This window comes from Ovis aries, chromosome X (genome assembly GCF_016772045.2).
Source record: "Ovis aries strain OAR_USU_Benz2616 breed Rambouillet chromosome X, ARS-UI_Ramb_v3.0, whole genome shotgun sequence".
NCBI classification, from domain to species: Eukaryota; Metazoa; Chordata; class Mammalia; order Artiodactyla; family Bovidae; genus Ovis; species Ovis aries.
The window spans coordinates 132,349,584-132,372,312 of record NC_056080.1 but is presented as its reverse complement, the minus strand read 5'-3'; the positions used below and the strand labels follow the sequence as shown (position 1 = coordinate 132,372,312).

Genomic DNA, 22,729 nt, shown 5'->3' with positions numbered 1-22,729 from the left:
CATCCAGTTTGGGAATTCTTTCCTAATGTGTCTTCTAATACCAACTTCAAGGTTACATCACACTCAATGGAAGTGGTCTCTTCAACAACTGCCACACTTACTGCCCACTGGAAACAATCACAGCTTTTGAGGATGTCAGCAAAAAAAATTCTCATGGAAACATATTTGATCCCATTGAGAAATCTAACCACTCTCTATATGGGAGTTTTTCCATCCAAATTTACAGCTACTTGTTTACAACTATTACAAAATTCATCAGGCTTACCAAGCATCATTAACAAGGATTTGGGAAGAGCTTCAGGGAAATTGAAGCCCAATGTTACTCTTCTTGGGGATATTAAATCATAACCATCATGTCTACAGAACAATAATGATAAGCCCAGTAGCAAAGTTAACCTTGGAGGAAATCTTTTGGTATAGTCACATGATTACCTCCCAAGTAGCCATCTCTGAGGCTATTAAAGTTACACAAGCAGCTGCCAAGGAAAAATTCCCCCAGAATGGAAGCAATGGAATAGGTAGTCCCACACTGAAATAAAGGAACATTGTGATATACAGGGACATAAATGGGCCAAATATATAATATAGTTGATTTGTATTTTTGAGATAACTTGGCCCTCCTGCCTATTTGTTACTGGTAGTTGGCAGGAAACTCAGGCAGTAATCACACCAATCTGAACTAGAAGGCACATATAATTGCTTACTAAAACAAGCCTGCAACTGGCCTTAGTCACAGTAACAACATAAAATGGCAGATTTAACCACATTCTGGACTTTCTTCTGCCAACCTGATTTTAGAGCCCATAGCATATATCTCTCCCTTGACAAGCTCCCCCATAAATTTCATTTATTAAAATGAACTTATTCCCTCACCATCACTATCCAGGTGCTAATATATGTAAGTATGTGGGCACTGGTAGACTGAGTCTGTAACCAGTTTTTCTGACTCAGGTACCTGATGCAAGGTGGATAACATGCAATCTTGTTTGACTGTAACAAGATTCACAGTCTTGTGAATAGATTTCCTGCTTCTATTCACATCACCTCAAATTGTAGTAAACTGTAAATGCTCCAGCTTTTGTAAAAACAAAACTTTGTGTGCACCAGGATCCAGAGACCCCACAGAGACTGAGCCAGATCTGTCTTTGAGTATTTGAGTATCTCCTGCAGAGGCATACGTCAGCAGTGGCCTGCCACAGGGGCAGGGGTTCTGCGTGCAGCAGACCTGGGTCACACAGCGTGTGGCATAAGCCCTCTTGGAGGAGGCCGCCATTAACCCCACCTTAGAGCTGCTGAGCAGATGACCCACAAACTGCAGAACAATTAACCAAATAAATTCTCACACTGTTAAGAAAGTTGTACTCAGACAGTAAAGAGTTTGCCTGCCAATGCAAGAGACACAGGTTCTATCCCTGGGTCAGTAAGATTCCCTGGAGAAGGAAATAGCAACCCACTCCAGTATTCTTCCCTGGAAAATTCCATAGGCAGAGGACCCTAGTGGGTTATATTCCATGCTGGCATAAAGAGTCGGATTCTTCGGCCTTGGTGGGTGGGTGTGCGGGCTACCCCCTCACCATTCCTGTTGTGGGGCCCACACCAGCAGCTCGCAGACTCCTGTTCCCTGTGCAGCCGACGTCTCCGCTGTCCCCACCCCCACCCTGCAGTCCCGCGGCCAACAGCGTCTCGTCAGCGTGACACTCAGCGGCCGCCATCTTCCCCGCAGGCGTCACTGCAGGACGATCCCTGTCTGGCACGTCTCTCCTGCCATGTCTGCCACAGAGGAGCACGACTGGATCCCGGGTGGCCCGGATAGAGCTGGTGGCGGGGCGGGCCGCGACCCCAGTCTCCTTGGGGTCCAAGCATCTGCTTCGGAGGGGATGGAAGGAGTCGAGGAGGCCACAGCTCTTCTGGCCTCCTTGGAGGTCTCCAGTGCCCGTCCCGGGGAGCAGGGTTGGCCTCAGGCCGCAGTGGAAGAGGAGTGTGGTAGAGAGCCGTTAGAGGAGGAGGAGATGGAGGAAGATGTAGAGGAGATGGAGGAGGACGAGGAAGAGGGGGAGATTGATTTCGAGGTGGAAGTCGTGGAGGAGGAGGCGCCTCTGTCTGGAGAGGGCGAGGAAGAGGAGGATGAGAATGAGCAGGAGGGTGCGGCAGCGGTTACAGGCCTTGGGTTCTCTATGGAGACATTTGGGCCCCTGTTCTGGAGTCACGTCGACTCCTTTCTACACAATATCCGTAACAACAAACATCTCCTGTTCCGGCCTCCCACTGACGGCCTGATGGCCGGGGCCTGCCCCCAGCCACCCTCGGACCCTGGAGAAGGTCCGGTGCCTCCTCAGGAGCGGGAAGACCTGGGAGAGGGAGACAGAGGCTTGCAGGGTGAGTAGCCGGTGGAGGGCGCTCCACCCTGGGAGCTGCGGGATCTTGTGGAGGGGGTTGCATCCTAGAAGACAGAGGAACCAGCGGTGGAGGCCGAGTTCTGGGCGAGCGAGGTCCTGACTGCTGCCTCTGAGACTGGGAGGTTGAGGCCTGTGGTCCCGGAGGGGCCGAGGCGGGCAAGTGGTGGCTGAGCCTTCAGGCCCTTGTGGGGCCATTGAGCTCAAAGGCAGGTCTCTAGCAGTCACGCAGTGGGTCAAAACGCTCAAAAACCTCCAGGCACAATTTGCACAAGTGGAAGCCCAGTTCTATAGACCTTCAGGGTCTCGAGAAAAAGCATGCTGCCTTCTACCAACCTAGAGGCAAACAAGTGGCATCCGTCCCTTTTGGTTAACGGCTTTAAAAAATGTGAATATTCTCGGTAGGAGGATCCGAGAAAATGATGACATAGCACAGGGGCACTTTTCAGCGATTGAGGAATCTGTGAGCGTCCCCATAAAGTATGCCTTTAAATCGAACAAACATTTTTTTCCATTGAGGTTCTGAAAAACACATAGAAAATGGTATCAGTATCAAATGATTTGGATCCGTTCTCCAAAGGGGCCAGAAATAATCAAAGAGATCTGTGTGAGATCTACTGGAAAGAGGGGAAAAACGTTTGTGAAAATCATTAAACAGCAGACATGATGGGGGGTAGAAGTGTATCCAGGTATAATTTGTTTTTTCTTTTATTAAACCTGTTTCTCTTCTCTCAGGCCTAGACTCTGCTGCTGATTTTAAGTTGGGGTATTTTCCCTGCCAACTTTTGACCCCAATGTCTGCATCATTCTGCCCTAATGATGAGGGTGAGGATCAGTATGAAATGGCTGATGAAGAGAAAGAGGATGAAAATGAAAAACCTGAAGGACTCTAAATGGATGTGGTCTCAGCAAAGAGCAGCTCTGGATAATACAGGTATTATTGCATAGGCTTTAGTATGACATAACCATTCCTGACACATACATCTTACTAACAGCTTTATAGTTTTAAATTTTTCTTCTGTAAAGTAAATAAGAAAATTGTTGAAATTAAATTTTGGAAAAAGAGTTTATTGTTAATAATGTATTCTAGATAATATAGGAGGCAGTATGTTCTGAAATGTATTTCATTTATAGCCACAAGTCCTTTGTGCTGTAGCTTTAATGGAGACCAGTGCTTCTTAAGAAAATAGTCACCAGAAGCAGCAGCTAAAGTGACTAGGTCATGCATTAGCTGTGTTATCATCGCCTGGCCACAGAATTGTAGTCTCTTGTATTGATGATGACTTTGAGAAAGTGATTCCTTACAAAGTAGTAAGATGTTAAGGGTTTCAAGAGAACTGCATTTCAGGATTAATTCACAAATATTAGTTCAATTTAGATTTTTTTATTCAAAAGAAAAGAAAACTAGTCTTAGTAATATTGGTTATCCCTGAGTTGGTAATTAAATCTCTGTTTCTCTTTCCTCTATTCACTCATCTTTTAGTCTCTCTCACTCGCTCTCTCACTCTTTCTTAGTTTTCATGCATGTGGATGTTCGACAAAGCCTCATTCTCATTTTACACACGTGGAAACTGAAGGTCTGGAAATCTAAGGGATTTATGATTTGTGCAAGGGAACGCCAGTTTTTAAGGTAGAATGACTTATTTAAATCACAGTGTGGCCTTTCAAGGAAACAGCGAGCGTTAATAGTGTTGGGCAAGAGGGAGATAATTTTTGCGTGAGAAATGATGTGCACCGTGATCACCAAGGGTTTGGGTTTCAAGAAGAAAACATTTTGTTTTCTCCTTGTTGAGAAAATAGATGTACATAGTATTGACTCATATTTAGAAAGTCACTGGTGCATGTTATTGAGGTACAGTTGTTAACTGGCTCTTATTTCATCCTACAGTGGGAAGGCATAGAAAGAAGCAGACAGCAAAGAAAAGATGCATTTGTTCTTCATGGATATTCTTGTTTTCATTAGCCTGAAATACTAATTTTGTTTCAAAGTTTCAACCCCCCAAAATGATATTAACTACTGACATCTGACTTTACTCTTATCTTTTAACAGATAATTTGATAGTAGTGTTCACATTGGAAATAAAAGCTTGTTTGAAAGTAATAAGCTGTAGTGGTTTTTTTTTTTTTCACATAAATAACACTGACTCAAATCTATCATTGTTCTATTTATTTTGGCCCACCTTACTGTCATTGAAAGGGATTTCTTTCAGCTATTTGTCAAGCCTGTTTTAAATCCTTTTATTGCAGCCCCAAATAAATTAAAATATAAGGTTGTAAATAATCTGTGTGATGGTGCCCTAGCCTCTACTATATTTTATTGAAAGAAACTGCTGGATGACCTAGCTTGCCTGGAACAGCAGCATCAGCATCAGGCGGGAACTTGATTGCAATGCACATTCTCAGACCCTGCTCCAGACCTACTGAGTTGGAAATTCTGAGGGTAGGCCGCTAGCCATCAGGGTTTTACAGTCCTCCAGGTGCTACTGAAGCACACTGGAGTTTCAGAACCACTGCTTTAGAGCAGTGGGGGAAAGGTTTACTACACCCACTGCAGGATCATCCTTAATTCACTGACTTGGTACTGTTGCAGGTAAACTAAACAAGGTGGTAAGATCTGGACTTAGGAAGACACTAGAATTCTCAGGGGTTTGAGATAGGCAGCACTCTTGGAGGGGTGTGTTAGTATCCTAAGGTTGCCATAACAAATTACCACAAACCAGATGGATTAAAACAACAGCAATAAATTCTCTCCCAGTTCTGGAAGCCAGAAATCTGAGGTCAATATATAGGAAAGGGTGGTCCCTTCCAGAGGCTCTGAGGGAGAATCTGTTTCACGCCTCTCTCCTAGTTTCTGGTGGTTGCTGTCAATCGTTGGCATCTCCATCGTCACATAGCGTCTTCCCCTGTCTGTTTCTTTGTCCTTTCTCTTCTCATATCTGTCATGCTGAATGAAGGACCCACCCTAATCCAGTATGACCTCATCTTAACTATTATACCTGCAAATATCCTAGTTCCAAAGAAGGTCACATTTACAGGTTCAAGGGGTAAAACTTCAACCTATCTTTTTAGGGGGACAAAATACAGCTTATAACAAGGGGCAAAGATTCAGGGATGGAAGCAACAAATAGATAAAACCTACTTCTGAAAGAGTAAAGGCATGATACCATACATCTGTGAAGTTTAGAAGCATGCAACAGTTCTTATTTTGATTATAGGTTCATATATTTATAGTAAAAGGTATACATAGGAGGGATGCATACATATGTAGCATGCAGAAAGGTGTGTATGAAAACAATAACCTTATTTAGGACAGTGGTTAAACCTTATTCAATAGAGGGAAAATTCAACTGAGGAGAGGTATAATGGGTTTAAAGTTTATTTGTAATATTTAGTTTTTAAGATGAGTGATGGTTGCATGGGTGTAGTAATCTCTGTACCTTTGTCTAGGTCTGAAATATCTCTTCATCTAAAGAAAATTGAAAGGAGAAATGGGCCTAATATCTGGAACTGATTGAAGGAAAAATGTAAAGTGCTATTTGAGCAGAGTAGAGGATCAGAGGAGAGTACCAGGGGTTTGAGGGTAGAAGGCCTTATTTCTATATTTAGTTAGGCCACTTGAATGCTCGCTAGTTCGCAGCAATACCTTTTCCTATGTTCTGTGCTAGTTCATCTCATATCCATGAGTATATTAACACTATTTATTAATGCTTCTCCCCGACTCCCTAAAGTGTGAGCTTCTGAATAGTTGAGAACTTATAGGCTTCTATTCATCTCCTCTAAAGCACTGTGGTTTCTTCTTCATAGGTACTTGATAAAGGTTTGTTAAAGTGAAGTTAGTATAAGGTATCCACAACCCTTTTCCATGACTCTGGTTTTGTCATTTAAAAATGTATTATCACATAGTAATGCAGGGTATTACTTATGGCTAGAACAAAGAAAAAAGGCACAAAACCTTTTTTCATTGTTTAATGAAATAACAGTCCTGGTAGAAATTTCTCCATGTAGTGTCACTTGAAAGGCTTCAGATTGGTTGTTTGGCTCATGCCATGCTAGGAGCATGTGTATGTGTGTGTGTGTGTGTGTGTGTGTGTGTGTGTGTGTGTGTGTGTGTGTGTGTGTGTGTGTGTATTTCTGTGTTAATATAGTTAATGTAATATAATTCAATCGTTTCCAACTCTTTGCAACCCTGTGGACTATAGGCCTCCAGGCTCCTCTGTCCATAGGAATGTCTCACTGTCCCAGTGAGAATACTGGAATGAGTTGGCATTTCCTCTTTCAGGGGATCTTCCCGACCCAGGGATTGAACCCACGTCTCACAGGTCTCCTGCATTGCAGGCAGTTGCTTAACACTGAGCCACCCATGTATAACCGTAGTTAATATGAAAGGCCCTCATGCAGGCTTAAGAATATTTGCAGGTTCAATTTAAACACAAAATACCTCTTTTGGGATAAGCCTTTTTTTGTGCATCCTCTTGAGTCCATGTCCCTGCCTCTCATTATGGTCCAGGTACCTAGGATCCTGAATTTCCTCCCCAATTTGTCCCATGTCCCCAGCCCCAAGAGGCATGTGTGTTCCTCTTCACTGAGTCTGTGCTTCTCAGGGTTGAGTGGCACTGTCAGTGCTATACTCTCAGGACTGAGAGGAATCTAAGAGGTGGTGGCTTTGTATACAGGCCAACGGACAAGTGGGCCACATTATCTACATAGATGTAGGTGACGCCTCTCATGGTGAGGGAGGAAGCTCAGGCTTGCTTCACTGAAGGCTGCTGAAGCTCTAACATATCGGGCTTCTCTGGATCTCTGAGAGGTGGTCCCTAAATCAGGTCAGGGACAAACCCTTTTCTGTTAGTCTGGGTGTGTGTGGGCTTCCTATTTTCACATGTATTGAATAGAGTCTCACTGAGTCCTTCAACCTTGAAAATTTCGGGCTTCTTTAGGATAAGACCTGTCTTCTCTGTCTCGCCCAGGAAAGGTTAGGGTGTTTTGATATTTTCCTTGGTTATGGCTCCATCTTCTGAAAGGATGTGATCCAAAGCTCTCCTTTATTCCACTACCTGGGAGATGACCATTGGGAGAGAAAGAAAGGGCTATGGTGGGTGCCAGAGATGGAAATGATTCTCTGTTACCACTTAGGGATATTTTAAGGATACTAAAGTTAGTGATGAAGAATCATTGTATTCTTAAGCCCCCTATTTTCAGATGTTTATAACTCCAAGGAATACAAAGGAGTACACATTTAAAACTCTAACATGGCAGGACTCTTGGAAAATGATGTTTTGTGAAATGTGGTATTATAAAGTCCTCTGTGATATGAATCACATAGTATTCTAGCATAGGTTTTGAGGCATGATATTTACATTTCTTAGAAGTCTAAGCAATGGTTTATGTGTGCTTAGATGACGAATTGATTTCATCGCCAAATCCATGAAGAAAATCAGTTTAAAACTATTCTAAGAGGCACCTAAAACCTAGCTCTTTTTCTCTCCTTCTCATTCAATTTGTTATTTAGTGCCTTTATTTCCATTTCCAACCATATTTTAGTCCCCATCAGTTCCTCATGAATTATGAACTATTTTGTATATACAGACGATAATAGAGCATATATGTAAGGTCTATCATAATAATATAAAAACCTGTCTACCCATCACAAAGCTTGAAAATTAGAACATAGCAATGCTTTTGAATCCTGCCTGTGCCCACTCTGACTCACTTTCTCATTCGTTCCCAGAGGTAACAACTATCCTGAACTTTATTAATAATTCACTTCTTTATACATTCACTGCATGGAAATGTTCCTTCAAATTCCATTATTTCTTGTCCATTTTGGACTGTATGCAAATATAATTATACTAGATGTATTCCTTGTGTTTCTCTCCTCCCCCATCACCCTGTGTTTGTGAGATTCGTGTATACTGATGTGTATAACTTCTAAGTCAGTTTTCATTGCTGTACAGTTATCCATCATATGAAAATCCCACAATGTGTCCATTTCCTGTTTGTGGACATATGGGTTGTTTTCATTTTTATTTTTTTGCAAATTATTGTGTAGTGAACTTTCTCATTCATATCCCCTGGTGCCGATCCATGAGAGTTTCTCTACATTGTCAGTTGAGGGCAATTTTATACACCATGCCCCCCAACCAAGGAACATTTGATAATGTCTGGAAACATTTTTGGTTGTCGTAACTGAGGATGTGCTCCTGGCGTCTAGTGGGTAGAGGCCAGAGACACTGCTAAGCATCCTACAATGGACAGAACAGTCCACAATGCAGAATTGTCTTTTCCAAAATGTCAACAGTTGAGAAGCCCTGATCTCTGGTACATTCATAGACATGAAAGTCCTGGATCATAGTGTGTGCCCAAGTTCTGTTGCAGGGAAAAGCCAATTGTGACCCCATGTTGGAACTGTTACTTTGACTTGCTTTTTCATTGCTTTTGTTATTATAGTCATACACAATGGCTGCCTCGGAGAACCCTGCCCCTTTGCGTAACTGTTACATTAAACTGCTTTTGTTCAAGACCCTATCCACATGTGGATGACTGAAAGGAAGAAGTTAAACATCTCCTTCCTGAGGCCTGCCATTCTAAGAGATATTTAGAACATTTATGGGCTTTTCACTTTGTTTCCTCGCCTCCTCCCACCTGATCTATAAAGGAACCTTGTATCCAGACCCTGATAAGAGGGTTATTTTGAGACATTAGTCTGCCATCTGATAGGTCAGATGGCTTTCCAGATAAAATCGTATTCCTTTCCTCAACAGCTTACTTCTGATTCATTGGCCCATCGTGAAGGGTGCAGAGCAAGCTTGGGCTCAGGAACAGTTCAACTGTACCTGTTGTTGATTAGTTGTTAAGTCATGTCCAACTCTTTAGTGACCCCCATATACTGTAGCCTGCAAGGCTCCCCTGATCATGGAATTTCCCAGGCAAGAATACTGGAGTGGGTTGCCATTTCCTTCTGCAGGGGATCTTCCTGACCCAGGGATCAAACTTGCATCTCCGGCATTGGCAGGTGGATTCTTTATTGCTGAGCCAGCAAGGAAGCCCCTCAACTTTACTAGGTAATCTCAATTATCTTTCAAAATGGTTATACCGGTTTATATTCCCAATAGCAGAACATGAGAATTCTACTTGCTCCACATTCTTACCTACTTAGAGCATAATTACTGTCATTATCTGTTTTTCAGTCATAAGTTTTTTGTTTTGTTTTTAATATTGATTTGACTGCATTGGGTCTTCGTTGTGGCATGTGGGATCTTTGTTTCAGTGCACATTGTGGCATGTGGGCTCAGTAGTTGTAGCTCTCTAGTTGTTAGACATGGGCTTAGCTGCTCAGCAGCATGAGGGATCTTAATTCCCTGTGTGCATGTGTGAGAAGTCATTAAGTTGTGTCTGACTCTTTGAGACCCATTGGACTGTAGTCCTCCAGGCTCCTAAATCCCCAAATATTGGGATTCTCCAGGCAATAATACTGGAGTGGGTTGCCATGCCCTCCTCCAGGAGATCTTCCTGACCCAGGACTCGAAGCTGCATCTCCTGTGTCTCCTTCATTGAAAGAGGATTCTTTTTAGCCACTCATTAGCTGTCAGGAAAGCCCCTTAGTTCCCTGACCAGTGACCAAACCTACTTTTCCTGCATTGCCAGGCAGGATCTTAACCATCGACCACCAGGGAAGTCCCAACAATACATGCTATAGGAGGGCATTTTTAAGGGTCTTCCTGGCGGCTTAGATGGTAAAGAATCTGCTTGCAGTGCAGGAGACCTGTTTTCGATCTCTGTGTCAGGCAGATCCTCTGGAGAAGGGAATGGCTACCTACTCCAGTGCTCCTGGGGCTTCCCTGGTGGCTCAGATGGTAAAGAATCTGCCTGCAATGTGGGAGACCTGGGTTTGATCCCTGGGTCAGGAAGAACCAGTGGAGAAGGGAATGGCAACCTCACTCCAGTATTCTTGCCTGGAGAATTTACAAAATTAAAAAACAGGCATGCATAAACAGATGAGAAGAGTATACAAAACAACTGGGGGTATGAGAAAAAGAATGAGAGACTTTTGGAGTGGTCATTTTTATATATTTGGGTAGTTACAAATTATAGAACTATTTTCCTGAATAATACCACATAACTGGCATAATCAGGAGGGTGGGAAGCGAGGAAGCCCCTGGACTACTCTGTTTCTGCTGAGACCATCGCAGATTTTGGCTGTGAGACCACACTGACTCCTTCTCCACCTATACAGTCAAGGTAGATGTCTCATGCCTTGCCTTTTGATACCACAAAGCTAGGAACTGTACCCTGGGACCTCTATTATCACTGATGCAAAAGAAGTGAAATTTTATGAGCCCACACTCACTAACAGAAAACAGAAACCACAGAAGCAGCACGGACTACACCTCACTTCTCCTTCCAAGTCTCATGGGTGTTTCTTATGTGCTTGGCAGAGGCTTCTATTCATGGAATCCAGGTCATCAGGGCAAGAGTTCAGGAAAGGTAGACTTGGCTTGCAACCTCTATCAAGCTTTACCTGGTGTAATTGGGTTTGGGATGGAATCAGGTGAGCTGATGTATGACACTTGCCACAGGATGTAAACCTGAAGGTGGAGATGCCAGTTAGGAGGCTATTGTAGTAGTCCACCTGAGAGATGATGGTGTCTTGGATCAGAGTGACAAAAGCAAAGGTGTTAGGAAGTGTTTGGATTTACATTTTACTCAGAAAACAGGACTTGCCCGTACATTCTGGCAGGGTTGAGGGAAAGATATAAAAGTCTGAGGATTAATACTTCCTTTCACTCCTGTCCTAGACATCCAGTTTTCTTGGCAAAACTTCATGCCTGGTTTAGGAACCCCTCTGATGTATATCCCCATATCATGTGTTTGGGAATTCCTGTTTCATCATCTGTATTTCTACTACACAGTCATTTCCCCAGGGGTCGATATATGTGTGGCTGTGCATGGCACAGTGGCTGGCATGGTGTTCTCTCAGTAAATACTGTTATAATGATGAATGAAGGAATACTGGATCACCTTGAGTTCATCAGCTCAGTGATGGTGAATTTCTCTGTATTAAGGGGACCTATGACTCCTTGCTTATTTCCAGTGTTGCCAGATGGGGCTACATCTTCCAGTGCGTGTTGTGAACACATTTTAGTAGCCAAAAACTGAGATCCAAACCCAAGTAAGGGGCGTGCAACTGAGGCTTATTCCTGCCAATTCACATTGTGTTCAACTAAATTTCCCTTTTGCTCTCCATGACAGTGATTACCCTAAGCCCACTTATCCCTCGTTATAGTAAATCAGAACCACAGGGAAAATTCTTTTTCTTTTGTCCTGTGCTCCACTGTGAAGAAGACCATGTCCACATGAATATCTAGACAAAGCTGCTGACAGAAAGGTGTAACTGCTGAAGCTTCTGCTATAGGAAGTACTTGAGAGTCTCATTGAAAAGGAAAGCTGAAACATTAACTTGATATGGACTAAGAGCTTTGAATAATGTTATATGTGAAACCATTTAAATTCTGTGATGACAATAAAACACTAAGTCTAGTCATTCAAAAGTATAAAGTAAGGCAATAAGCTGGTTCCATGTAACTTAAGGGTTTATCACCCCTACTGGGTAAGCCAGAACTACACTTCAGGTCTCCCAAAGAAAAGCCATCATGAACAATCAGTTGCTTTGTACATTGCCACTTCTAAATTAACAGGATAGCAGCATGTTTAAAATGAATTAATTGTGATTCAGTGAGCATAGTAGTTTGTATATATATTAAGCCCCTACATATGAATGAGTTCCATTCTGAGAGTACTTTCAGAAGTCCAATTTATTTGTTAAGTTCAATAAAGTTAACCTAGATATACAATTAACACAATTGGCTGTATAGTATTGTATTGTAATAAGTTTATAATACTTTACACATGACTAATACATAAACAAACAAACAGAAAATAATGAAAACATTTTTAGTCTTAGTGTACAGTACCTTGCAAAGTATACTAGTACAGTATAACAGGGGCTGGCATCAAATGAATAGGCAAGAAGAGTTACTGACGGGAGGACAGAAAGGAAGTGGGAGATGGTATGGCTGGAAGATTGTCAGCCATAGGAGATGGAGGGAAAGCTGCAATTTTTGCATCTTTGAAAGCACACAACTTGAAGATTTGAACATGGGAACTTCCTGTATTCCTTGGAGCTCTAAAGCCTTCCTGGAGCCTGTGTCAGAAAGAGCCTTTTCTGATCCCCTGGATTCCAGGAGCTTCTGATTGAGGCAGACACATTTGGAACATATCCTAGGCTCTAACTCCCCCTAGACAGCATTTTCCAACCCTTCTGTACACCGGAGCCTCCCTCCAGTCAGAGTTACAAAACTGAGATCAGGAACTATGGATAAGGTCAGGTGCCTCCCGTGACCTATGTGTTTTCTTCTAAGTAGCTTCAGTGATCCATATTTTTCCTTCTCATATGTCCTATCAACGGGCCAGAAGAAAAAGCCCACGTAACTCCAGAGTATCTTCCATTTTTTGAGCATTGATTGTATATTTGGGAATAATAATTTTGGTGCTTTCCATGAATTAACTCATTGTATCCTACAAGGAAGTCTTATTACTATCTTACTGTACAGATGAGGAAACTGAGGCAAAGCAGAGCTGTGTAAGTTGCTTAAGATTCCACAGCTAGTGAGTGGCACAGGTGAAATTCAAACCCAGCCAGTCTCGCTTCAGAGTCTAAGCTCTGACTTCTACTACATCATCTCCCCTCCTGGATGGAAAATGTGAGGAATAATACCTATCTTAGAGAGCTGAAGTGAGAATTAAATGATTACTATTAATTCTGTGGAGGAGGGTGGCCACTTTCTGGTCAGTGGACTGGGACAGAGAGTATATTTTGTAATTTAGATCCACACATAATCCTCAGACCAAAATAACCATTTTTGTTTATTTTTAATAAATTTAAAGTGAAGTGCTACATAAGCAAGGTATTGTATTAATTCATTTCATTGGAAAGAAGCTCTCTGATCTTTAAATATGTTTGCATCAAGTGGAACACAAGTAGTGTCACTCTACTTCAATAACTACACTAAAGTCTTTGACTGTGTGGATCACCACAAACTGTGGGAAACTCTTAAAGAGACGGGAATATCAGACCACTTTACCTGTTTCGTGAGAAATCTGTATGGATGTCAGGAAGCAACAGTTAGAACCAGACATGGAACAGTGGACTGATCCCAAATTGGGAAAGCAGTATGTCGAGGCTGTAAATTGTCACTTTGCTTATTTAACTTTTAGGCAGAGTACATCACGTGAAATGCCGGGCTGGATGAAGATCAAGCTGGAATCAAAATTGCTGGGAGAAATATCAACAACCTGAGATATGAAGATGACACCACACTTATTGCAGAATGCAACGTTGAACTGAAGAGCCTCTTGATGAAAGTGAAAGAGGAGAGTGAAAAAATTGGCTTAGAAGTCAACACTCAAAAAACTAAGATCATGGCATTTGGTCCCATCACTTAACGGCAAATAGATGGGGAAACAATGACATAGTGACAGATTTATTTTCTTGGGCTCCAAAATCACTGCAGATGGTGACTGCAGCCATGAAATTAAAAGATGCTTGCTCCTTGGAAGAAAAGCTATGACAAACCTAGACAGTGAATCAAAGAGCTGAGACATCACTTTGATGACAAAAGTCCATACAGTCAAAGTTTTTCCGGTAGTCATGTATGGATGTGAGAGTTGGACCATAAAGGAAGCTGAGCGCCAAAGAATTGATGCATTCGAACTGCGGTGTTGGAGAACACTCTTGAGCGTCCCTTGGACTGCAAGGAAATCAAACCAGTCAATGCTAAAGGAAATCAATCCTGATGTTCACTGGAAGGACTGATGCTGAAACTGAAGCTCCAATACTTTTGCCACCTGATGGGAAGAGCCAACTCACTGGAATAGACTCTGATGCTGGGAATGATAGAAGGCAGGAGGAGAAGGGGACAACAGAGGACGACATGGTTGGATGGCATCACCAAGTCTATGGACATGAGTTTGAGCCAACTCCGAGAGATGGTGAAGGAAAGGGAAGCCTTGCGTGTGCAGTCCATGGGATTGCAAAAAGTCAGACACAGCTGAGCGGCAGAACAACTGAACAACAGCAAGTAGCTGTCAAAAAGAGTCTGAAAGCTCCCGAAAAAGTTAAAAGCCTCATGGTTGTCTCATCAATTCCACTATTAGCTATATAAGCCAAAGAACTAGAGGTATTTGTTCAAACAAAAGGTAACAAAAAGTTCTATCCCCATGTTCATAGCAGCCCTAACCGAACTGGGAACCCAAATGGGAAACATCCCAAGGATCCACCAACTTGTCCTCATCTTGTTTCACATTCATAAACAAAAGTGACGCTCTGTACACGGGCATAGCATTCAGCCGCAAAAATGAATGAGAGGCCAGACACAAAAGGTCACATATTGTAGGATTTTATTTCTCTCAGCTATCTAGAAAATGTAAGTTCATAGAGGTAAACAGGAGATTAGTAGTTATCAGAGCCTGGTTGCAGTGAGGGGGAAATGGAAAAGGACTGATTACTGGCATGGGGTTTCCTTTAGGAGTGATGATTTATTTAGGGACAACAGAGAGAATGGCTGAAAAGCATTGTGACTGTACTATATGCCTGTGACATTCACCACAATAGTGCAATAATAGTTTTTAAACATAAAAAGTGCTTATTGGCTTAAGACTTCTGCAAATAGATTGGGAATTGACTTCAACAAATGCTGGGCTTTGTGGCTCAGCTGGTAAAGAATCCGCTTGCAATGTGGGAGACCTGGGTTTGATCCCTGGATTTGGAAGATGCACTGGAGAAAGGAATGGCTACCCACTCCAGTACTCTAGCCCAGAGAATTCCACAGACTATGTAGTCCATGGAGTCACAAATAGTCGGACATGACTGAGTGACTTTGACTTCCACTTTTCAACAAATGCTAAAATGCATTCTTTAGGAAAACTTTTTGAACATAATACCCGGGAACAAAATAGAGGAATACTTGAAGATATCACTAAATTTTTAAAAGATGCCCCTAGAGTGTTAAGGGAGCTCCTGAAGATAGCCGATAGATGTATTTGCCTCAAGAATTTTATTATTGTGGTGTTTCAGTGCTCCAGATCATAGCAGCCATTCTCCTCAAATATCCCGTAGTGGGCATAGGCACTCAGACATATGGCTCATAAAGTTAAATTGAGTCTTTGTCACTTAGAAATGGGCTTGACAGCTTGGGACCCAGTGGACTATCCCCATTGAAAATACTGAGTATGAGTTAGGTAAAACAAAACAAGGCCGGTATAAGGGGTGAAATCTATAATGCATAAGTTCTATATAGGGGAAGGTTGATTATCTTCACTGTGTCTCCTACTAAAGGCCACAACTCTCAAACACCATCACCTGGGCGATGGAGTGGGTAAACATTTAAATATATGAATTTGGGACGGGGTGTCCCTGGTTAGTGTAGACCAGGTGATTAGCTCAGTCATGAAAAGAAGTCTGTCTTCATTTCTTGGAGCCTTGAAGTGAATTGGGGAGCCCTGAAGAATCCCTTTCAGCCCCTAGTTTTACTCCTTCCGCTCTCCAGTCTCCATTCTCCAGGCATCCAGGTCAACTTGTCTGTTCTTTTCTAAGAAACTTTAGCAACATTTAACCCTCCAAATTCTCCTTCTGTCTCTCACAGGAGGTTGAAACAGTTGCTCATATGTGATCTATACACTTTATTTTATTTTTCTGAGAGACTTGCAACTTACAAAGTTGACTTACAAAGTTCCAGGTGCACAGCAAGGTGATTCAGTTATACATACACACATATATTATTTTTCAGTTTATTTTCTGTTATAGGTATTTCAAGAGATTGACAAAGGAACTACAGTTCCCAGTGCTATATAGTAAAACTTTGTTGGTTGTTGCCCATCTTTTTTTAAAATTAGAAATCTAGCATTCTATTCATACTAAGTCAAACAAGTGGAATCAAAATGTCATAATTTTTAGTTAGGCAAACATTAACAACTTTTCTAAAATATATATTATACATTCTAGTGAGTAACTATTATTCACTTAATACTGTTGTACCATGAGTGGTCAACAGAAAAGTAAGAGAATTCAATATCACCAAAGCTACCATTTAATAGAAAAACCTGACACACATCAGAATTATCTTAGAAGTTTTTGAAGAATGCCAAGGTATTGCTTTTATTCTCCAAAGCTACAGATATGTTGCTAATGAGCAGCCATGCTTAAAATCGACTGGACGAAAATGATCTTTTAGTTTTATCTAGTTTGTTTCATTTTTTCTATTTCAATTTCAGTGCTCCCGTTTAATTCAGTTTATGTTTTCCAATTTCTCCATCTCTTACTTTTGATGTTCTTTCTCAAGCCTTTATTAACTTTTTAAAATCAGTGTATCTCTGATGACCTGAGCTGACACAAGGTGGCAACTGGGGAGCACACCCAGCTTCCCATACCTCAGGGTGCCGCCTAGAGGGACATTGCCATTTTGTTTCTGCAATGGTGCAATGTAAAGGACAGAGAAGGCAATGGCACCCCACTCCAGTACTCTTGCCTGGAAAATCCCATGGACGGAGGAGCCTGGCGGGCTGCAGTCCATGGGGTCGCTAGGAGTCAGACACGACTGAGCGACTTCACTTTCACTTTTCACTTTCATGCATCAAAGGAAATGGCAACCCACTCCAGTATTCTTGCCTGAAGGATCCCAGGGATGCGGGAGCCTGGTGGGCTGCCATCTATGGGGTCGTACAGAGTTGGACACGACTGAAGCAACTTAGCAGCAGCAGCACCAATGGAAAAGAAGGGACTCTTGTGGGCTCAACATATGACCTGGGGCTGGAATGCTTCCATGAAACCTGAGAGCCTTGATCACTCATTGGACGGCAGTCATGCCAATCCATGCCTCCTGGCAAATGAGCTTAGAGCTGGGACTGGAGGAAGTGGTCCTGGTTGACCCAGCTCCACCTACCGTCGCCAGCCCATCAGGGCCTTTCCCGCCTCCAGCTCAGCTTCGGCCTTGGTGGGCGGGTGTGCGGGCTACCCCCTCACCATTCCTGTTGTGGGGCCCACACCAGCAGCTCGCAGACTCCTGTTCCCTGTGCAGCCGACGTCTCCGCTGTCCCCACCCCCACCCTGCAGTCCCGCGGCCAACAGCGTCTCGTCAGCGTGACACTCAGCGGCCGCCATCTTCCCCGCAGGCGTCACTGCAGGACGATCCCTGTCTGGCACGTCTCTCCTGCCATGTCTGCCACAGAGGAGCACGACTGGATGCCGGGTGGCCCGGATAGAGCTGGTGGCGGGGCGGGCCGCGACCCCAGTCTCCTTGGGGTCCAAGCATCTGCTTCGGAGGGGATGGAAGGAGTCGAGGAGGCCACGGCTCTTCTGGCCTCCTTGGAGGTCTCCAGTGCCCGTCCTGGGGAGCAGGGTTTGCCTCAGGCCGCAGTGGAAGAGGAGTGTGGTAGAGAGCCGTTAGAGGAGGAGGAGATGGAGGAAGATGTAGAGGAGATGGAGGAGGACGAGGAAGAGGGGGAGATTGATTTCGAGGTGGAAGTCGTGGAGGAGGAGGCGCCTCTGTCTGGAGAGGGCGAGGAAGAGGAGGATGAGAATGAGCAGGAGGGTGCGGCAGCGGTTACAGGCCTTGGGTTCTCTATGGAGACATTTGGGCCCCTGTTCTGGAGTCAGGTTGACTCCATTCTACGCAATTTCCATACCAACACACATGTCCTGTTCCCGCCTCCCACTGACGGCCTGATGGCCGGGGGCTGCTCCCCGCCACCCTCGGACCCTGGAGAAGGTCCAGTGCCTCCTCAGGAGCGGGAAGACCTGGGAGAGGGAGACAGAGGCTTGCAGGGTGAGTAGCCGGTGGAGGGCGCTCCACCCTGGGAGCTGCGGGATCTTGTGGAGGGGGTTGCATCCTAGAAGACAGAGGAACCAGCGGTGGAGGCCGAGTTCTGGGCGAGGAAGCCCTGACTGCTGCCTCTGAGACTGGGAGGTTGAGGCCTGTGGTCCCGGAGGGGCCAAGGCAGGCAAGTGGTGGCTGAGCCTTCAGGCCCTTGTGGGGCCATTGAGCTCAAAGGCAGGTCTCTAGCAGTCACGCAGTGGGTCAAAACGCTCAAAAACCTCCGGGCACAATTAGCACAAGTGGAAGCCCGGTTTTATAGACCTTCAGGGTCTCGAGAAAAAGCATGCTGCCTTCTACCAACCTAGAGGCAAACAAGTGGCATCCGTCCCTTTTGGTTAACGGCTTTAAAAAATGTGAATATTCTCGGTAGGAGGATCCGAGAAAATGATGACATAGCACAGGGGCACTTTTCAGCGATTGAGGAATCTGTGAGTGTCCCGATAGAGTTTGCCTTTAAATTAAACAAACATTTTTTTTTTCCATTGAGGTTCTGAAATACACATAGAAAATGGTATCAGTATCAAATGATTTGGATCCGTTCTCCAAAGGGGCCAGAGATAATCAAAGAGATCTGTGTGAGATCTACTGGAAAGAGGGGAAAAACGTTTGTGAAAATTGTCAAGCAGCAGACATGATGGGGGGTAGAAATGTATCCAGGTATTATTTTTTTTCTTTTATTAAACCTATTTCTCTTCTCTCAGGCCTAGACTCTGCTGCTGATTTTAAGTTGGGATATTTTTCCTGCCAACTTTTGACCCCAATGTCTGCATCATTCTGCCCTAATGATGAGGGTGAGGATCAGTATGAAATGGCTGATGAAGAGGAAGAGGATGAAAATGAAAAACCTGAAGGACTCTAAATGGATGTGGTCTCAGCAAAGAGCAGCTCTGGATAATACAGGTATTATTGCATAGGCTTTAGTATGACATAACCATTCCTGACACATACATCTTACTAACAGCTTTATAGTTTTAAATTTTTCTTCTGCAAAGTAAATAAGAAAATGGTTGAAATTAAATTCTGGAAAAAGAGTTTATTGTTAATAATGTATTCTAGATAATGTAGGAGGCAGTATGTTCTGAAGTGTATTTCATTTAGAGCCACAAGTCCTTTGTCCTGTAGCTTTAAGTCTACTGCAGATAGGAACTCTATCAGACCTGGAAATGGAGACCAGTGCTTCTCTGGAAAAGAGTCACCAGAAGCAGCAGCTAAAGTGACTAGGCCAGGCATTAGCTGTGTCATCATCGCCTGGCCACAGAATTGTAGTCTCTTGTCCTGACAGTGACTTTGAGAAAGTGATTCCTTACAAAGTAGTAAGATGTTAAGGGTTTCAAGAGAACTGCATTTCAGGATTAATTCACAAATATTAGTTGAATTTAGATGTTTTATTCAAAAGAAAAGAAAACTAGTCCTAGTAATATTACTGGTTATCCCTGAGTTGGTAAATAAATCTCTGTTTCTCTTTCCTCTATTCACTCATCTTTTAGTCTCTCTCACTCGCTCTCTCACTCTTTCTTAGTTTTCATGCATGTGGTTGTTTGAGAAACCCTCATTCTCATTTTACACATGTGGAAACTGAAGGTCTGGAAATCTAAGGGATTTATGATTTGTGCAAGGGAACGCCAGTTTAAGGTGGAATGACTTATTTAAATCACAGTGTGGCCTTTCAAGGAAACAGCAAGCATTTATAGTGGTGGGCAAGAGGGAGATAAGTTTTGCGTGAGAAATGATGTGCACCCTGATCACCAAGGGTCTGGGTTTCCTTGTTGAGAAAATAGATGTACATAGCATTGACTCATATTTAGAAAGTCACTGGTGCATGTTGCTGAGGTACAATGGTTAACTGGCTCTTATTTCATCCTACAGTGGGAAGGCATAGAAAGAAGCAGACAGCAAAGGAAAGATGCATTTGTTCTTCATGGATATTCTTGTTTTCATTAGCCTGAAATACTAATTTTGTTTCAAAGTTTCAACCCCTCAAAATGATACTAACTACTGACGTCTGACTTTACTCTTACCTTTTAACAGATAATTTGATAGTATTGTTCACATTGGAAATAAAAGCTTGTTTGAAAATAAGCTTCACTGTTTGTTTGTTTGTTTTCATGTAAATATCACTGACTCAAATCTATCATTTTTCTATTTATTTTGGCCCAGCTTACTGTCGTTGAAAGGGATTTCTTTCAGCTATTTGTCAAGCCTGTTTAAATCCTTTTATTGCAGCCCCAAATAAATTAAAATATAAGGTTGTAAATAATTTGTGTGATGGTGCCCTAGCTTCTACTATATTTTATTGAAAGAAACTGCTGGATGACCTAGCTTGCCTGGAACAGCAGCATGAGCATCAGCTGGGAACTTGTTTGCAATGCACATTCTGAGACCATGCTCCAGACCTACTGAGTTGGAAATTCTGAGGGTAGGGCACTAGCCATCAGGGTTTTACAGTCCTCCAGGTGCTACTGAAGCACACTGGAGTTTCAGAACCACTGCTTTAGAGCAGTGGGGGAAAGATTTGCTACACCCACTGCAGGATCATCCTTAGTTCACTGACTTGGTACTGTTGCAGGTAAACTAAACAAGGTGGTAAGATCTGGACTTAGGAAGACACTAGAATGCTCAGGGGTTTGAGACAGACAGCACTCTTGGGGGGTGTGTTAGTATCCTAAGGTTGCCATAACAAATTACCACAAACCAGATGGATTAAAACAACAGCAATAAATTCTCTCCCAGTTCTGGAAGCCAGAAATCTGAGGTCAATATATAGGAAAGGGTGGTCCCTTCCAGAGGCTCTGAGGGAGAATCTGTTTCACGCCTCTCTCCTAGTTTCTGGTGGTTGCTGTCAATCGTTGGCATCTCCATCGTCACATAGCGTCTTCCCCTGTCTGTTTCTTTGTCCCTTCTCTTCTCATATCTGTCATACTGAATGAAGGACCCACCCTAATCCAGTATGACCTCATCTTAACTATTATACCTGCAAATATCCTAGTTCCAAAGAAAGTCACATTTACAGGTTCAAGGGGTAAAACTTCAACCTGTTTTTTAGGGGGACAAAATACAGCTTATAACAAGGGGCAAAGATTCAGGGATGCAACTGACAAATAGATAAAACCTACTTCTGAAAGCGCAAAGGCATTATGATACCATACATCTGTGAAGTTTAAAAACATGCAACAGTTCTTATATTGATGATAGGTTCATATATTTGTAGTAAAATGTATACATAGGAGGGATGCATACATATATAGCTTGCAGAAAGGTGTGTATGAAAACCATAACCTTATTTCGGACAGTGGTACACCTTATTCAATAGAGGGAGAATTCAACTGGGGAGAGGTATAATGGGTTTAAAGTTTATTTGTAATATTTTGTTTTTAAGATGAGTGATGGTTGCATGGGTGTAGTAATCTCTGTACCTTTGTCTAGGTCTGAAATATCTCCTCATCTAAAGAAAATTGAAAGGAGAAATGGGCCTAATATCTGGCTGGAACTGATTGAAGGAAAAATGTAAAGTGCTATTTGAGCAGAGTAGAGGATCAGAGGAGAGTACCAGGGGTTTGAGGGTAGAAGGCCTTATTTCTATATTTAGTTAGGCCACTTGAATGCTCGCTAGTTCGCAGCAATACCTTTTCCTATGTTCTGTGCTAGTTCATCTCATATCCATGAGTATATTAACATTATTTATTAATGCTTCTCCCTGACTCCCTGAAGTGTGAGCTTCTGAATAGTTGAGAACTTATAGGCTTCTATTCGTCTCCTCTAAAGCACTTTGGTTTCTTCTTCATAGGTACTTGATAAAGGTTTGTTAAAGTGAAGTTAGTATAAGGTATCCACAACCCTTTTCCATGACTCTGGTTTTGTCATTTAAAAATGTATTATCACATAGTAATGCAGGGTATTACTTATGGCTAGAACAAAGAAAAAAGGCACAAAACTTTTTTTTAATGTTCAATGAAATAACAGTCCAAGTAGAAATTTCTCCATGTAGTGTTACTTGAAAGGCTTCAGATTGGTTGGTTGGCTCATGCCATGCTAGGAGCATGTGTATGTGTGCGTGTGTTTGTGTGTGTGTGTGTGTGTGTGTGTGTGTGTGTGTATTTCTGTGTTAATATAGTTAATGTAATATAAATCAATCGTTTCCAACTCTTTGCAACCCTGTGGACTATAGGCCTCCAGGCTCCTCTGTCCATAGGAATGTCTCACTGTCCCAGTGAGAATACTGGAATGAGTTGGCATTTCCTCTTTCAGGGGATCTTCCCGACCCAAGGATTGAACCCACGTCTCACAGGTTTCCTGCATTGCAGGCAGTTGCTTAACACTGAGCCACCCATGTATAACCGTAGTTAATATGAAAGGCCCTCATGCAGGCTTAAGAATATTTGCAGGTTCAATTTAAACACAAAATACCTC

At 42.8% G+C, this 22,729-nt stretch overlaps 2 protein-coding genes across 2 annotated transcripts; both read left to right on the top strand.

Annotated features, from left to right (window-relative positions):
- The first annotated feature begins 1,696 nt into the window (after positions 1–1,696).
- Positions 1,697–4,497, top strand: LOC105605644 (proline-, glutamic acid- and leucine-rich protein 1-like). The gene is made up of 4 exons (XM_060407954.1): positions 1,697–2,376; positions 3,129–3,327; positions 3,909–4,023; positions 4,282–4,497. Exons 1-2 carry the CDS (start codon positions 1,767–1,769, stop codon positions 3,284–3,286), a joined length of 768 nt encoding a protein of 255 aa, XP_060263937.1. The 5' UTR covers positions 1,697–1,766; the 3' UTR covers positions 3,287–3,327; positions 3,909–4,023; positions 4,282–4,497.
- An 11,320-nt stretch (positions 4,498–15,817) lies between these two features.
- Positions 15,818–20,401, top strand: LOC132658813 (ryanodine receptor 1-like). Its single transcript, XM_060408001.1, has 4 exons — positions 15,818–15,826; positions 17,380–18,271; positions 19,024–19,222; positions 20,189–20,401. The coding sequence occupies exons 1-3, from the start codon at positions 15,818–15,820 to the stop codon at positions 19,179–19,181; spliced, it is 1,059 nt and encodes a 352-aa protein (XP_060263984.1). The 3' UTR covers positions 19,182–19,222; positions 20,189–20,401.
- Positions 20,402–22,729: the final 2,328 nt, after the last annotated feature.

Excerpts from the sequence above, each read along its gene's own strand:
- LOC105605644 (XM_060407954.1), top strand. The coding sequence starts at position 1,767 with ATGTCTGCCACAGAGGAGCACGACTGGATCCCGGGTGGCCCGGATAGA. Across the intron at positions 2,377-3,128 it reads GGGAGACAGAGGCTTGCAGG|GCCTAGACTCTGCTGCTGAT; the intron begins GTGAGTAGCCGG and ends CTCTTCTCTCAG.
- LOC132658813 (XM_060408001.1), top strand. Across the intron at positions 18,272-19,023 it reads GGGAGACAGAGGCTTGCAGG|GCCTAGACTCTGCTGCTGAT; the intron begins GTGAGTAGCCGG and ends CTCTTCTCTCAG.